We start from the raw sequence: 18,852 nt of genomic DNA, 5'->3' as shown, positions 1-18,852 counted from the left end.
TACCCTTAAAGTTCCTGCAACACTGTGAAGCGGTATCCAATATTCGGGAACCCCTTGGCACACCTGACTCTCATATCCAGCACCGAATCGACGGTGATCTCCAGTTCCTGATCTGACCGTCCATGGTAAACGTATGCCATGCATCCTGAAACCGTCACGAAGAGTTTCTGTAAGCTGTTCCTGTAAGTGTTATTTTGATTACCAGTGAACCTTTGAGTTTTGTGCAATTAATATTGTTCAGTGTTATAACTTTGCATGTGAGGAAGGCTTAACGACGAAAGGGAAGATCTTCCACCGAGCGGGTGATATTGCTCGGTAGACCGACGGTCCGAATGTTGTTGTTCGGAACTTGTATATATGCGCTTTATCTTGAAAATGTCGTAAGCGAGATTCAGGCATCTGTCAATTATCTTGCGTTGTATGATGGCTACCCGCCACATCACTCCCCTCCGAGATCGAAGGACACAATTCAAGCATCTATACGAGAACAGGAATTGCTGAGATTAGAAAATTCGCGGGACTATTACAAGTCATTGAAAGACAGGCGAGAGAGACAAAAATTCAGAAAAGCAGGATGGTCAGGGTCATTGCAGAGAGGTGATTTATTACCAGATATTAAATTCACTATGAAGGATCAAGATGGGAACTTATATGCTGCATCTGCTGAGCCGACATATGTCAAGGATTCACATGTTAGCAACGTGAACATTGAGATGCCTAATAGAATGTCAGGTACCAACTTCCGTCCTAAAATGGATACAACAGACTACAGTGCCTACCGTCGCTCTAGAAGGAGTCTGGAGTTTGTAGGTGATTTTTACCACTGGTTTGCTGGTGTAGCAACAGATAGCCAAGTTAGGGAGGTGATGGCACTTATTGAGAAATATGAAGCACACCTAAATGCAACCTCAAGGTTTGTTGAGACAAATTCAAGAGATATCCAATCATTGTCTCGAACAACATCTGAAGAGTTTCAATCACTAGCGACTGTCATAACTAAAACACAAGGTGCTTTGAAACAGTCATCAGAAGTCATAGAGGAGAATATGGCATCCCTGACAGCTGCTATTACAAATGTCTCACGATATGATGAATTAACTCAAGCTCTACTCCAAACCTTGATAGAGTTGACGGAATGCAATGCCAAAACATCTCTTCTCGAGACCTCATTGCTGACTTCAGCCGAATTCTACATTTATGTTAGTGATGGTATGGTCAGCGGGAATTTACCTCTTGCACTCGTACACACAAGTCGGGTAGTCGAGGTTATGAAGATGATTGCTGCAGCGTTGCCCGATAGATTAGCTCTACCTCCCACAATATTGTTTGACGACATGCTAAGCCACATCCCAGTCAAATTGGGTGTTCAAGAGGGGAAAGTGCTAATGATCATGACAGTCCCCATCATCAAGAAACCTCAACGGTATTCTACTGTGAAAGTTGTTTGTCACCCAATTTCCATAAAGGGGTTCTGGTACAAAGCTAGAATTATAAATCCGATTTACATCACTGATGCTGGTACAGGAGAATGGACTAGCATGACCAAAGAAGATTATCAACAATGTTCGCGCTCACCCTATGGCACTTGTCAGCTGGGGCATGTATGGAGTACCAATGTGCTAGACGATTGCGGGGCTCACGCGGTCCTTGCAGGTGATAAGATCAGGGATGTGTGTATGATGGATTCCATACATGACGAGAAGGGCTCCAGGGTATTCATAGCTCCTATAGGTGTTGATACATGGTTGATCACCCATAATATTGAGGTTCGTGACCTCACGATAATCTGCAGGAATGGTACAAAAACTGATCAACAAGTCAGAAGCATAAAGAGCCAGACTAGGCTTAAGTTACCCCACAACTGCCGTGCAAAGATCGATGGTGCCACAATCGAACCGACGCAAGAAATATTAGATGCGGTTCAAAGTGAATCCTTAGTAGGTGACAAATATGTGTTCGGTCAGCTCCCTGATATAACCTTGGACACTGTCGACTTTGATTCACAGAACATAAATAATGTCAAGCTCAAGAGATCCTATGAAATAGCACAGTTGACCCCACCACAAGTGGCTGGCAGTGTCGCCAAATTGTCAGATTTAGTTGCTAGTGGGACAACCGCTCAGAAGAAATATCACTCTGAGATAGAAATGCTAGCTGGTGAGATTAATGAGATGAAAGAAAAACTCAAGGTTGATTCGGCAGAAGGTTGGTCTCTCTCAAGTCTGTTCTCTGGTTGGCGAAATGTTCTGTCTTGGGTCCTAGGAATTTTTGTCACTCTGGTTATAATCATTCTTATCATTAAAATTGTTAAATGCTGGTGCTGTGCTACACCTGCAATTGCTACTGCAGCGATGCCACTACGCGGTTTCGCAGCCCCCTTAACTGGCAACTCAACCTACACTACCATAGTGACATTGACGACACCTGTTGCGCCAAATATCATTGCCCCGACTGATCAACCATCACCTGTGGTCTCACAAAATATTACTGTGTATGTTGACCATCTGGCATCAGCCTCATTTCATCTTGACCTCATTCTTGCAATCATTATCATGGTTGTCACCATATACTGGACTAAGAGATTTATTGTGGCAGAGCATAGGAGTATATTATCACGTCGGGGTCACCAGTTTGAGGAAGGCTTAACGACGAAAGGGAAGATCTTCCACCGAGCGGGTGATATTGCTCGGTAGACCGACGGTCCGAATGTTGTTGTTCGGAACTTGTATATATGCGCTTTATCTTGAAAATGTCGTAAGCGAGATTCAGGCATCTGTCAATTATCTTGCGTTGTATGATGGCTACCCGCCACACATGTTTAAAAATAGAACTATATTAGTTTTCATTCGTAAGAGGCAGAAACTTTTATTCACGGTCGTTCTTATCAATCGTACTTAGTCTGAACAGAGCGCGCTGTAGGTATCGCCCACGTATTCCTGACCATTGCAAATAAGCTATACAACTAATATCCCGTGGGTTGGTTTCTTTATTTAATATTTTTATAAAATTATTGTAAAATGTCAAAATCAGATTCGAAGAAAGATGTCAGACAGCAAAGGGGTGATGAGGAGGTTGCGTTAAGTGTGGTTTTGAAATTCATAAAACCTTTTAATGGTGATAGAGAAAAATTAACAGCATTCTTAAGAAACTGCGATAGTGCTATATCTTTGACATCGCCTCAACAGGAAGATATCGTTTTTAAATACATCTTAAGCTAATTAGAAGACAAAGCCGAAAGCGCGTGTGCAATTAAAGACTTCGAGTCATGGTCATCTCTTAAAGAGTTTTTGAAAAAACAATTCAACAATTCACATTTCGTAATAATTATTCTAAACCAAGATTTGTTGAGAATTCTAATAAAAGAACATAAACCGTAACTGGGCCCCAGTCAAGGCCTTTTACTAATAATAATAATAACAATACCCAATCAAGCTCATTCTATGGGAACCCTTCAGTCTGTAGATACTGTAAAAAGCCAGGGCATATTCATGAAAATTGCAGACTTCGTGAATATAACAATAAGAGATTTTCAAACGGGTTACGACCTTTTACTCCTTCTCAACCGCAGTCGTCCACTTCTAGAGAAACAAATTTCAAACCTAGCGGTAAGAGATTTTCAAACGGGTTTCGACCTTTTACTCCTTCTCAACCGCAGGCGTCCACTTCTAGAAAAACAAATTTCAAACCTAGCGGTCCCCGTGTGCATTTCACTAATGATTATGAAGACGAAGGACGAGATGAAATAGACATCCCAAGCAATAACGCTGATTTAAACTAACAGATGTCCCGTATAGGTGTCGGACGGGGCAAGTCTCTTCCGATAAAAACGATGCCGTTTATATTAACAGTAAGACCACGCCACAGACTAACCAGCCCCAAAAGGAAGGTCTAAACATTTCTACAAGTAAGGCCACGCCCAGGGTAATCAGCCCCACAAGGAAGGTCTGAACATTTCCAATGATAGGGCCACGCAACAGGGTAGCCAGTCCCATAAAGAAGGTCCGAATTATTCCACTCGTAAAGACAATTTGGAGGGTGACCAATCCCGTAACAAAATATGCGATATTAACAATACCAAGATGGAACATAAAGTTTACGAAAGCCTAAAGCAAAAACGATACTTAACCTTACGTTTAATTGCAAACACCTTTAAACAAAAACCCATTAACATTTTTAATAGATTCTGGAGCATCCATCTGTGTCCTGAAAAAGAAAGGCATTCCAAAGGCAAATTAATTCCCAAGAATTAAAAGAAAACATCGTGAAAGTGAAAGGAATTGATTCCAAAAATGATACCTTAAAGAGTGTAGGCTGTTTTGACTTAGCCTTACAATTCAATGATTTAAAAATCAGTCATACTTTCCACGTATTTGATGACGTAGACTTGCTTTATGACGGCATAATTGGTAATGATTTACTCATGAAATATCGGTATCGTATTAACTATGAAACGAATTGCCTAGAAATAAATAATCATAACGTCAAACTGTCCTTCGATGAGCTATCCTATATTATTCATGCTCGTACTGAAACCGTAATAGAGTGCTCTGTGAAAAATCTAGCACTGAAAGAAGGAATCATAGTAGACCAACACATTTGCGATTCCCTCCATGTATCCAATTGTGTAGTTAAAGTAAAAAACAATAATAGAATAAATTTGACAATTCTCAATGTATCTGATGAACAAGTGTATTTAAACGCTAATCTAATGCTTACTTTAGCACCGATTGACCTAAACGAGTACAATACAGTCAAACATGATCAATCTACTAACAATATCGAAAGATGTAACCAGTTCTCCGATCTTTTACGAACATCCCATCTGAACCAAGAAGAATTATACTACCTTAACGAAATATGTTTTCAATACGCTGATATATTCCATTTACCAGAAGATCAATTAACGTGTACAGATGTTATACAACATGAGATTAAAACTAGTTCCTCTCATAAATGTAAAATCATATCGTTTCCCAGAAATACATAAAGAAATTTACTCTCAAATAAACAAGATGCTAGACCAACAAATTATCAAACCATCTAAATCTCCATGGTTTTCTTCAATATGGATAGTGTCAAAAAAGGAAGATTCTAGTGGCAAAAAGAAATGGAGGATAGTAATAGATTACAGAAAGCTGAATGATATCACTATCGGTGAAAATTATCCCATTCCCCAAATTAATGAGATATTGGATCAATTAGGTCAAACTAAATAATTCACAACATTAAACCTCACTTCCGGTTTTCACCAAATCAAAAGGTCCCACGCAGACGCAGCGAAATCGGCGTTCAGTGTTCCCCAAGGTCACTTTCAGTTTAACCGGATGCCGTTTGGCTTGAAAAATGCGCCTGCAACCTTTCAGAAAACAACTTATCCGGCTTACAAGACGTACACTAATTTGTTTATCTTGACGATATTGTCATCGTGTACTCGTCAGACCTACCCTCACACATAAAAAAACTAACCCTTGTCTTTGAAAAACTAGGAAAATTCCAGCTCAAACTTCAGCCCGATAAATGTGAGTTTTTACGTAAAGAAGTTGCTTACCTAGGTCATGTTATTAGCAATGACGGGGTTAAACCAAATCCAGGTAAAATAAAAGCGGTAATGCAATTCTCAGTACCAAAGTCAGCTAAAGATATAAAATCTTTCCCGGGTTTAGCCTCATACTTTCGAAGATTCATACCTGAATTTTCCAAATATGCAAAATTTCTCACTGTTCTCCTGAAAAAGGATGTTCCTTTCAACTCGACCAATACACAACAGCTATCTTTCGAACAACTGAAAAAAAAACTAGTTACAGCACCAATCCTTATCTATCCCGATTTTACAAAACCATTCATCTTAACTTGTGATGCTTCCAACTACGCGATTTCTGCTAATTATCACAAGGTGATATTGGGAAAGATCAATCAATTGCCTTCGCGTCAAGGATACTAAACAAAGCCGAAATTATCTACTGTGTCACTGAGAAAGAATCTTTGGCTATAATTTACGGAACTAAAATTTTTCGTCCTTACCTCTTTGGCCGTCAATTCAAAATAATAACAGACTATGGTCTGCCTGCCGACTTATTTGTTAGCGTCTCAAGCTAGAAGAATTTGACTATGAAATTCAATATAGAAAAGGTAAGACAAATACTAATGCAGACGCTTTAACACGCTATCCAATGAACCCTCTACAACAAAATGATGACATCTCAATGCCAATTCCCGAAAATGTAGATACTAACCCTAATCAAGTACGTAACGAGGAAATCTCTCCTGTTCAACCCTTCCCAAACTCAGACTCTGTAACCAGTGACTTACCAGAAATTAGGTTTACCCGATGATTAAGTCCTACCAGATAGCCTAGAGCTTCCGGAAGATTTCAATATACTACTCCACAATCTTCGGAAAATACCGATGACGACACATGTCTGAAATCAATAAATAACAAATCAGTTATATTTGACACTAAAATACTCGAACATAATGCAAATCTTTTGAAGACTAAATTAAAAAATATTGTAATAACTACATCTATTGATCTCGATGAATCAAACCGTTATGTGCCTGAAATTATTGGTAATATATATGGGCGCAAACGCCACTATTGGTAATAATTAACATAATAATATATAGTTTAGTTTATTCTATGTTATTGTTTATTTATTATTAGCAAGATGAAAAAGTTATTCTACCATATTTAATAATTAGCAGACACTGTTTTGATCATAAGATGTTCAGAATATGTTTAATGTTTATATTATTGTTTAAAATACAAATGACTGTATAAATAATTAAATATGAATAAAGCATAAGTAAATATTAATAATAATTTATATTATAATTAACAGTAATAATTTAATTAAGTGCTGTAATTGTTATTCAATGATGTTGGCGCCATCTATTATTAGGCTGGATAATAACAATGTTAGTTTATATCAGTTAAAAGTAATTCATGTGAAATAAATTAATGTCAGTCATGTAAAAAGTAAGTCATGTTTTTTTTTTTTTTTTTCTGTGGTCGGTGTATCGAGTAGACGTGTTTTCTGTTAGAATTTGAAATTGTTCTTTTTAAATTGTAAATTTACTCGTAAAAGTTGTGTATTTTGTAGTACAGACAGTGCATTCCATGTACTCACATTTGAGCAACGGTGTGTGATCCTGCTCTGCACCTTCTGCCAGCACTAAACTATAACACTCATCACTTTCTCGAGAAAAATCACTGAGGTATACAAAACTCGCTATGTCAACACTCACAGACATCCAAAGTGCACAAAAGAATTTGGAGGACAGTTTCTCGAAGCGGATGGCCCAACTAGAAGCACAACTGCACACTGGGGGCACTGCCAAGGATACTGTGGCTCGAGTTGCTGAAGAGTTCAGGACTTTTAGGGAGCTCATGCTAAGTATGCTTCGGCTGCTGAGGCAACAAATCTCGGAGTGCGCTAACATGGTGGACGCATTGGAGACCAGGCATCGTAGAAAAGCGCTGTTATTTCTCGGAGTTCCTGAGGCTGACAATGAGAACTGCACACAGGCCGTGTTGTCGCTGGTGAACGGCACCATGTCGCTGAAGGAGATCACAACCTCGTCTATCAGTTTGTCATCGCATTGGGACACCGAACAGAGAGCATCATCGGCCTATACTGGTTAGGTTTGCGAATGTAAGCCACAGGTCAGATGTCTGGCGAGCCAAGTCCAGGCTGAAAGGCTCAACTGCATCCATAAAGGAGTTTTTGACAAAGTGACGACAAACTGTGTTTAGCAAAAGTCGGCAGTATTTTGGTATGCGATCTTGCTGGACTCAGGACGGCATTATTGTTGTTAAAGTCCCGGATGGAAGCCGAATCAAGGTCACCACTGTCGATGAACTAAACAACTTAATAACTAAGTTTCCCAAGACAGCAGAGCTATCGTCGTCGGCAGTAAGAAATCACGGGGCGGCCGAAGCATCGCGCTCGGACTTAAAAACGCGTAAGCCGTAAAATATCGTCGAGCGTCAACTAGCATGTTTTCATATTTAATTGTTATTGATTGCCTGTTCTTTTTTCTCTACCCACTTTTTATTTGTATTTTTTTTTGTTCTTCTCTCTCTTTCTTTTCTATGTCACTTTCATTTTGACATTAGAGTGATATTAATGTTACGTTCCATTTCACATTAATTTATTGTTTTATGTTATAAGTTTTACTTTTTGTTTTTATGTAACATTTACTTTTGTTATTAATGTATGTTGTTAGCTGGCGGGTGGTGCAGAGTGTGATCGAACACGTAACAGTAGTATATTTTTATTTATTATCTGCGCCATATCAATATATTATATTTATTTTGAAGTATTATTTCAATAAATATATACATATTTATTTTACTTTAATACACATACATATATTTAAATTTAAATAATTTTATTAATTTATTATGAATATAGATGATGACTCTTTTTACTCTGCTAATGAATCTGCTTCCTCTACTAGCAGTGATGACAGCTTTTGCTCGATGGTTGCTACTACTGGAGAACTGATACGTGGTAAGTTTAATCTTGAAAATCGCGTTACTTTTAACGTTTGTCATGTAAACGCACAAAGTATAGCTAGTCACTACAGTGAACTAGATGTAACTTTCACCGACGCCAACGTGCACGCCGTCCTTGTTTCTGAGAGCTGGCTCAAACCTCATCTTCCTTCCGCCGCATACCCCCTACCTGGATTTATTCTAATCCGAAATGATCGGGTGGACAGGAGAGGGGGTGGTGTGGCTATCTATCTCCAAGCCTCCTTTTCTTATAAAGTCATAGCCTCTTCCTCTTCCACGAGTTCCAATTCCGCTGAATACCTTTTCCTTGAGGTTTTGGGTCAAGGGAGTCAAAACTTTACTTGGTGTGGTTTATTGTCCTCCCTCTGTTGATTACTTGTCCAGTCTTGACTCAATTCTGGAATCTTTAGGGTCAGATTACGCACACCACATCATCATGGGAGATTTCAACACCGACCTCCTTGTCCCTTTGTCCACTCGTTCACGAAAACTCCTTGACCTTGTTGAGTCAGTTAGTTTACACATCCTCCTTTTACAAGCCACTCACCACAACATTGAAGGAGAGGATACCTGGCTTGACCTAATACTCACTTCCAATCCCGATCTTGTTCATTCTCACGGTCAGTTTCCTGCTCCTGGTTTCTCCCATCATGACCTTATTTACTTATCCTACGTCCTTAAACCTCCCAAATCCAAGCCTAAAGTTTTGCGCGTGCGTTGTTTTGGTCGCATGGATGGACGCAGGTTGTGTGAGGATGCTGCTAAAATTAGTTGGGATGAACTGACGACAGCTACATCTATTGACGACAAGGTGACTATATTTAACGCTCAACTCCAGGCACTTTATGACACTCATGCTCCCGTCAGGAAATTCAAGTTGAAACGTCCTCCAGCACCTTGGATGACGAGTGAGGTTCGGATGGCGATGAAGCGTAGGGATCGGGCCTTGGCAAAATTCAGGAGACGCCGCACGGAGGAAAACTGGACATCATTTAAGGTTGCGAGGAATCGGTGTAATCAGATGGTACGGAACGCTAAGCGCCGCCATATTCTCGAAAATATAACCTCCGCTTCTTCAGCGAATATCTGGAAGTTCCTTAAGACTCTGGGTATTGGTAGTGAGAAGAATAAAGACTTCCAGGGGACCATTGCCTTAGATGACCTTAACAGGCATTTCAGCGCATCTGCCGGCATTGATCATCAAGTCAAAAGTCTCACTATTGAATTTATAGCTGGGTTACCTAAACCAGACATTGACCCCTTCCAATTTTCTCCAATGACTTCAGATGATATTAGTAAAATTATCCTATCCATTAGATCTAATGCTGTTGGTTATGACAAAATCACCCGTCGCATGATTACCACAGCTTTAGACCATCTTATTCTCACCATAACCCACATCATTAATTTCTCCTTTAGTACCAACATGTTTCCCTCCCAATGGCGTAAGGCTTATGTCATTCCTCTTCCTAAAATACCGAATCCTAACCTTGTTACTCACTTCCGACCTATATCCATACTTCCTTTCCTATCTAAGGTTTTAGAAGCTTGTGCGCACAAACAACTGTCCAACTTTATTCTTTCACAACATTTGTTGAGTACATTGCAGTCCGGTTTCAGACCTTGCCACAGCACTACTACCGCACTCCTTAAAGTGATTGGCGATATTAGAGCAGGTATAGAGGACACAAAGGTTACGGTATTGGTTCTGATAGACTTCTCAAACGCTTTTAATAACGTCAATCACGACATCCTCTTATCCATTCTCTCCCATCTTAGGATGTCATCTGGAGCATTGGATTGGTTCTCGTCCTATCTTCGAGGTCGTCAGCAGTCGATACACATGGACGAGTCTTCGTCTAGTTGGTGTGATCTGCACTCTGGCGTTCCTCAAGGCGGCATTCTTTCTCCTCTACTATTTTCAATTTTTATTAATCTCATTACCGATAATCTTCAATGTGCGTACCATCTATATGCCGATGATTTGCAGCTTTATGCTCAGGCTGGAGTCGATAGTGTGTCTTCGGCAGTTGGTAAAATAAATAACGACCTGTCCTACATTAAATCCTGGTCTGACAGTTTCGGCATAAGCGTGAATCCCGCCAAATGTCAGGCTATTATTGTTGGAAGTCAACGCTTGTTGTATCGGTTGGATATGGCATATGTCCCATCGGTTATATATGATGGCTCAACCATCAACTGGTGTTCAGTTGTAAAGGACCTAGGCCTACTTATTGACTTCAGCCTGAGTTGGCGAGCCCAGGTCATTTCCGTGTGTCAGCGAGTTACACTTACACTCCGTATGCTTTACCGCCTGAAGAATTTCCTTCCGCCCGAGACCAAGACAATGCTCGTTCAAACTTTGGTCTTCCCCATGATCGACTATGGTGATGTGTGCTACTTTGACCTGAATGCAGATCTACTCAATAAACTTAACCGGCTTCTCACCGGCTAACCGGCTAAATAAATAAATAAAAATCACTAAAATATGTATTGCGAATATTAAGATATATTTTGTGAATTGTTTCGCAGTAATTACATTTGTTTGTATAAAATAAGTTGTAGTTGCTATAACCAACACAAAATGGCTAACTGTGTAAGAACTAAGATGTAGCTTTTTCTAATAAAATAGTAATGTTAAAGTTTTATAAAATTGTATTACATTTTAATTGTAAAAGACCTTACTGTGTGGAGACTCTGGCTTAACGCCGACATATACCTGATCTTAAAGAATTACTTGCGGCAGAAAGAACTTTATACTCACCTCTGATATCAAAAACAAATGACGTTCTTCACTATTTTCTCGTTGTTAAAGTATACCACTATGATAAAACTACATACGACGAAATCACGAAAATATTGAGAGAAAATCATGATTTTCCCATATAAGGCCACTTTGGATCTAACAGGATGTTGAAAAGGATTCGGGAGAAATACTACTGGCGAAAAATGAAGCGAGATGTTGAAAATTACATTCACAAATGTGAAGCCTGTCAAGCTAATAAAGCATTGCGTCAAACCAACCGAGCCCCGATGCAAACCCCATCAACATCAACACAACCATTTGAACGGGTTGCTCTTGATATCGTGGGCCCCCTCCCTGAGATCGGAATTAAGGTTCATTCTCACATTACAAGATAACCTCACAAAGTTTTCAGCGGCCTATCTAATTTCGAATTGCACTGCGGAAGAAACATCCGAATGCCTTATTCATTTCGTCACCCAATTCGGAATTCCTAAAATGATAATTACTGATCAAGGATCGAATTTCACAGCCGAATTTTTTAAACAGACTTGTAATTTCATAAAAATTAAACAACTTTGTTCAACACCGTATCATCCGCAGATACAGGGAGCTCTCGAAAGGAGTCATTCAACCCTTAAGGAGTACCTCAAATCCTTTGTAGATGAAAATCAAAGTAATTGGGCTAGATATGTTTATACCGCCATGTTAACATACAAAACAACTGTCCATTGTACAACAAATTTTACTCCTTACGAAACAGTATTTGGTCATAAAGCAACCATACCGTCTTCCATCTATGATTCTGTAGGGTAACTATGTAGTTACACAGATAACCCTAATATCGATGTATAAAATTTTATACATCGATATTAGAAATTATATTATTTTTTAATATTGTCTATTTTTGTGACAAACATTATTTATATATAGTTAGCAATGACGCACCGTGCGCAAGCGCTACGGGTGGCCCCCGCGCGCGCGCACATCACCCGCGTCTTCCTATCGATCGTGGCCGGCCAGTCCGTAACCTGTCTTGCCGTCGGATGCTTGTCGTATTTTACCTGCTAACCCGCTTCGCAGTGCTTACGCATAGTTTTGCTTAACGTTTAAGTTTAGCTTAAAGTTGAAGTTTATAAATTTGTTTCCTTTTCCTGTGTTTGGCTGTTTCATGATCTGTACTTCAATTTCTGTTCTACTCGTCATCTGTGAACTGTGTCTAACTTTCTCCTTCTAATAAACTTAAGTGAATGTAACATTGTAACGTAAACTGTCTATCATTTCTACGCTTACCATATTCGCTTTACTGGTGACCTAAATTAGAACACGATGGCAAACAAAGACGATAATAAAGATGGAGATTCGAACGTTAACCGTGTCGGCGTGCGGGTACCAGCTTTCTACCCGACAAAACCGGAATTGTGGTTTGCAGCTCTGGAAAGCCAGTTTGCCTTGGCAAAGGTGACACAGGATGAGACTAAGTACCAATACGCTATCTCACAACTGGAGGCAAATTACGCAGAGATTGTGGAAGATGTAATCACATCCCCCGCCGCAGCGGATAAGTACCAGCGCCTGAAAACCGTGCTGATAAAACGGCTCACGCAATCACGTGAACGCCAGGTCATGCAGCTGTTAAATCATGAAGAACTGGGGGATATGAAGCCGTCGAATTTTCTGCGACACTTAAAGCAGCTCGCAGGTCCAGGTGTTCCCGAAGACTTTATCCGGACCGTATGGACCAGTCGCCTTCCCAGCGGTGTCCAAACTATCATCGCCTCCCAAAGTAAACTACAGCTGGAAGAGGTTTCGGAACTGGCAGACCAGATTATGGATATAGCAGCACCAGGTTTGCAGGTCGCAACGGCTTCCGCTTCATCCACAACGGGAGACCAGCAGATTGCGGCGCTCACTAAGCAGGTACAAGCTCTGTCAGCCAAGTTAGATCGAATGTCACGCCCGAGAGATAGATCGACGTATAGACGTCGTGGCCGTTCATCGTCTACCAGCACCAGGTCGCAGTCCAACTACCGGAAGTTTCCCACCTGCTGGTATCATATGAAGCATGGATCGAAGGCGCACAAATGCGTGAAACCTGGTGACTACGCGGGAAAAGAAACGGGCAGCCGGTAAGCACGGCCGTCGACTGCCCCAGTACCGGCCGTTTATTTGTGGTGGATAAAAGGACTAAAATACAGTTTTTAGTGGACACGGGAAGTGATTTGTGTGTTTTTCCTAAAACATTGATTAAAGAAAGACGTTTTAAAACCGGTTATGAACTCAGTGCGGCAAACGGTTCGATAATAAATACATATCACTTTGTACTCAACCTAGGCTTGCGCCGTGATTTCGCTTGGCGGTTTATAGTAGCCGACGTTACAAAGGCGATAATAGGGGTTGATTTTCTGTCACATTATAATCTTGTTGTAGATATTCGTAACCAACGCCTAATCGATGGTAGCACAATGCTAGCGTCCCCGGGTTTGCTTGGGTAATGTCCGGTAAGTCTGTGTATTATGACATACTAGCAAAATACCCCGAGATTACTCGTCCTCGTGGAATAAACACCACACCCCGTCACAATACTGTACACCACACACGCACTGTAGGGACACATTTAGCAGCGTATGCAGTTTTTTGCATCGCATGCATTTGGTCAGTCGTACATAGCCCACCCGACACGGCAGACACTGGTGAATATACGGAGTTAAAATTGCAATCAACTTGTTTCATTAGTAAAGGGCAGTTTACTCTTTACGCTTGCTAAAGCAACCGTACAGTAGTGACCCCGACTGACGGGCCGGGTGACGGCCACTGTTGTAAATTGGAATGAGCCCTCGTTGAGAACTATCGATTCTAATCATCCGTATGAACAATTATTGTCTAAATACCCGGATATTTGCAAACCGATTAATTGTAAAGACGTACCTAAACATTCAGTAATGCTTTTTATCGAGACAAGCGGCCGGCCGGTGTCAGCGCGCTCAAGGCCGCTCCCGCCCGACCGATATAAGAAAGTTAAGGCCGAGTTCACACTCATGCAGGAAATGAGCATATGTCGTCCATCTAATGGAGCATGGTTTATCTAGTTGTTTGTTGTGCGTTGCATGATTGTATCCAAAATAAACCGGATTGCGCGTGTTGCGTACCCTAGTTACATGCATTTTGCTAATTCGCGATTTCGCAATTAGCAACCAGTGGCGTACGTGACTACAAATTGTCGACGCAGCAACCTCATTCCATGTTCATGGAAAAGTACGCGACTGGCGTCAAGTGCTGACACTGCAGCGTCGCTATGCCGCCTGGGCCAGGGCCCGCTGGCGCCACTTCGGTACTGACATCGTCCAAGTCCACTCAATAGCATCTTAGTTTAATTAATTGTAATAATTATAATTTTATAATAAATAAGTTAATAGAATTTTGGTTTTTTTTAAACTCTACGGCTGTAGTCTACATAATTCGCGGGATCTTTCGGGTCGCACGCACTTGTCAATCGCGGGAGTGAATTTCAATTTTGAGAATGAATTAATCAATTATTGCATCGGTGACTCTTACTACTGGCTTGCGATAGCGTTTCGGTATATTCCCGGTACCTAGAATGTTGTTTGTGTATGTTAGTACTTTTACTAAAATATTTTAAGTGACGGGTGTGTTTATTAAGTTACAACAATAACTAACATTTTGGTGGTAGTAAAATTTGGTGGTTTATGTTCATTTGGTTAACATAAAATGTCGGACCTAATTAAAAAAAGGAGTAAAATATGGAATCACTTTTCCATAATAAACAAAGATAAGGCAAAGTGTGAGTACTGCTCTAAAATCATTAGCTTTTCTGGAAGCGCTACCGGTAATTTAATGAGACACATGAAAAAAATGCATGGGACTGTACCTATTGACTTACCTTCCAATATGTACCTACCAACGGTACCAACAGGTAATTCCCAAATTCAGCCTACCAGCCTACCAAACAGCGCCGAATCCGATGATGCAGGAATAATGCCTAGTACATCAAGTGTGTCCACATCAGTGCCTTTCATGTGTGACAAAACTACACCAGTTGCCACAACTATTTGCCATACCGTGCAGTCAAAGCTACAGACAAAAATCCATAATTTCGCTGTGGCTACGAGACCATTGCCGCTTGGCAAGGCAAAACAGCTTGACGAACTTATAATTAAATTTATAGTCAAGGGTTATCATTCATTTTCCATAGTTGAAGAGGAGGAATTTAAAAATATCTTTAGATCCATATTGCCTACAAAAACATTGCCTTCTCGAAAAAAACAATATCTTCCAGTTTAATAACTAAACTATATAATAATACAAAGGTATTGCAGCTGATTGCTGAAGCAGATGCTATATGTCTTACTACAGACGGCTGGACATCGATCTCTAACGTAAGTTATATGGCTTGACAGCTCATTTTATAAGTGAAGGTGAAGGTACTACTCTTAAATCAGTCCTTCTGGGCTGCACTCAGTTTTATGAGCGACATACATCAGAATTTATACAACTTCTTACAAAACGAGGTGACTGATTGGAGTATTTCGCATAAAATGGCGGGAATAATCACTGACAATGCATCCAATATAGTTGCAGCCGTTCACTTGACAACCTGGCGACATTTTCCATGCTTCGCCCATACCGTGAATCTTGTGGTTCAACATAGTTTGGACACTATAAACGGTCAATTAGATAACATAAAGGCAATAGTACAACATTTCAAACATAGTTCCTCAGCAGCTAGCAGATTGCACGCCATGCAACTTCAAATGGATTTGCCTCCACTTAAATTAAAACAAAGTGTAGTCACCAAATGGAATTCAACTTACGACACGTTAGACCGAATACTAAAAATAAAAGATGCAGTTGTTAGTACCCTCGCCATAGAACAACCCCGACTTAACACTATCGCCTGATGACTGGACGCTTCTAACAAAATGTGTCGAAGTTTTAAAAATATTTTACGACGTGACTGTTGAAATGAGAACACATCCAAAATATAAGTCAGTAAACAAAAAAATATATATTAAAATCATCATCATTTTCGGTCGATTCAAACACCATAATTTTACCGCGGTAATTCTGTGCCGCCCATGTCGCCACGCGGCATAAATGTCATAATTGTTGTAAGTTGATTGTTGTGTCAAGTTAACTAATTAAATCTTATAAAATCTAATTATTACCATAGAAAAGTACCGTACAGAAAAGCTTATTATAAATATTGTGTCATTCATATTATAGGTATAACACCGAAACTGCACCTGACTAAGTATATTTCCAAACCGAATGTAGCCACGTGATTTCACAGGTGCTCCACGAATATTGTTGCGTTTTGGAAATATTGCACGAAGAATTTTAAGCTGCCACTTTTTGATAATAAAATTTTACTATTAAATGATAATAAATCTTAAAAATAATAATTGTATAGTTACTTTTTATAGCAATACAAATTACGAAAATAAAAACTGTCCTTTTTGGATTCTTACACATAGTCCTTATTCTCGTTCTAACGTGAGAACGAGATCGATCGCGCAATCCTTCGGTCATTTTTATATTAAATAGATACATACGAACTGTGACCGAAATTATTGAAATGATCGAATCTTTATAACCCGATCACTATACGAATGGGTCACGATCGACCCGAGTCATGAAAAACGATTGACCGAAACAGGTCTAGTCGAAATCTTACTATGACAAACGCGCACCCCACCGAACGTGGTCTCGCCTTGTCGCGGCGGTGGGGCTTAAGCGTGCACCCCGATACCGTGGAGCAGCGTTGTCTGCACAGGGGTGCCGTGAACAAAGAAGACTGCACACCGTGTTCCCGTTTCCCACCTTTGCTGGACAAAGGGTGCGTGAAGCGGGAGAGGGCTCTCTTCTGGAGCCCTCTTGGATGCTAGGCCATGTCCCCGGCAGCTCTTTGGCTGCTAAAGGGGAAGGCCCTCCAGAGGAGGGTACCGGTACGCCGGCGTGGCCACACCGTGGTCAGACGTGTGGGTCTGTCAGTAATGGTAGACCCCACGTGGATGAGAAGTGAACCGGAGGGCACTCCCTTCTGGTCGCTGGTTGCCATGTCCCCGGCTGCCTCTTGGCGGCTACAGGGGAAGGCCCCCCAAAGGGGGGTACCGGTTTACCGGCGTGGCTTCGAAGAAGCACACCGCAATCCCTACCGAGTAGGGGACGGGGGCTGCTGCCTAGCAGGAGCCGTGAGGATGCGAACCTCTATAAAAAATGCCCCAATCCCAAGTTTTTGACACCTGACGATGGGATGAATGGCTGGAGGGAGTCTAGTCCCAAGGGTTGTCCCATACCGTAATCCCCACTTGGTGGGGGGCGGGGCCCGCTGCCTAGTAGGGGCCGCGAGGATGCAAACCTCTATAAAAAATGCCCTAATCCTAAGCCTGTGACGTGCCCGGCGATGGGATGAGTGGCTGGAGGGTGTCCAGTCGTGAGGGCCGTCCCAGGGGACCGACCCCTGGTTAAATAATAAAGGAATAAATAAATGATGGCAGACTTAAGGAAAAAATTACCCCAGGAGGGTACCACTCTAGGTGGAGAATCCCTCCGTGCTTCCACCTCGGTGGGAGCATGCTGCCCCACGTATTCTGGGGGGGGCAAAGCATGCCACGATGAAGGGGGCTGTGCGACGGGCAGCGGAAAACCCGTCGAACCGAGGTGTGCCAGCGCTGGCTCGACGCGCTCTGCGCTCGTCAGCGACTGTGAGGCGGCTGGCCCGAAAGGGAAAGTTAGGCGGAAGAGAAAGTCGAGGGGAGTTTCTTCCCGCGAAGGGGAGGGGCAAACGTCGTCCTCTGACACGGATGCCCCACCGGAGAAAGTGGTGGTAGTCTCCGATTCGGCCTCTGCCGCGGAGGAGATACCGCCCCCTAAAGGGAGACCCGCTCGGGGGAAGGGCGCACCGTCACCGGCGCCGTCATCGGCGTCGATGTCTGTCGCCTCGCTGGACGGGCGGACCACAGAAGAGGAGGAGGGCGGTCTTCGGGACCCTGCCTTGGTCATAGGCAGGGCCATGAAGACCGTCAAGTCGTATGCGGCGACCAGTGCCAAAACCAAAGCTGCTGGCCGCAGGCTGCGGGAAGTCGTCTCGCGAGTCTCGAAGGTTCTGCCTTCGGTTGCTTCCGCCAATGACCAGGTGGTGCAGCTGATGGCGGAGAATTCGAGGCTCCGAGCACAGCTACAGGCGCAGCAGCGGCCCGATGGCAGGGTTGCTGCTGCCAAGCGGGTAGCCGCCACGAGGTCGTCGCCCGCGTTGCCACGTGCCGCTGGGTCGCGGACTCCTCCGGCATCTGTGCCGGCGGTGTCGCCGCTGGTCTCCGGGGTCCCCCGGGGTCCCTGTCCCTCAGCGGCGGCTGGCGACCCGTGGCCCGTGCTGCCACCATCGCGCGCGGTACAGCGGCGTTCGCGTCTCCCGTCGCCGCGGTCTAGGGAGGCGACGGCCGTCGAGCGGCAGCAGGGATCCGCGGGGCCACGGATCGTGGGCCTACCGGAATCGAATTGCTACAGCCTGGACGAGATTATCGATCGCACCGTCCAGGCTGTAATGGAAAGGCTGGGTGGCGGGCTGGCG

The 18,852-nt window shown here is 42.4% G+C and overlaps 1 protein-coding gene across 19 annotated transcripts in view; it reads right to left on the bottom strand.

The window, feature by feature from the left end:
- Positions 1 to 18,852, bottom strand: part of LOC114252404 (uncharacterized) — a 65,564-nt gene that overhangs the window by 17,442 nt on the left and 29,270 nt on the right. For 8 of the 19 annotated variants that reach the window (XR_016324319.1, XR_016324320.1, XR_016324321.1 and 5 more), the window contains exons 1-2: positions 1,576 to 6,301; positions 4 to 145 (exon numbers count right to left, since the gene is read on the bottom strand). The exons of 3 other annotated variants lie outside the window; for them this stretch is intronic. Coding sequence is in view for 1 of the 16 variants with exons in the window: in XM_089733559.1 (XP_089589685.1) it covers positions 4 to 145; positions 1,576 to 1,601 (168 nt within the window). In the remaining 15 variants the exon portion in view is untranslated. 8 more of the 19 variants (XM_089733550.1, XM_089733556.1, XM_089733557.1 and 5 more) reach the window with 4 other exon arrangements.

This window comes from Bombyx mandarina, chromosome 16 (assembly GCF_030267445.1).
Source record: "Bombyx mandarina strain Sakado chromosome 16, ASM3026744v2".
Classification (NCBI taxonomy): Eukaryota; Metazoa; Arthropoda; class Insecta; order Lepidoptera; family Bombycidae; genus Bombyx; species Bombyx mandarina.
The sequence above is the reverse complement of the archived record's forward strand: the minus strand, read 5'-3'. Positions and strand labels throughout refer to the sequence as shown.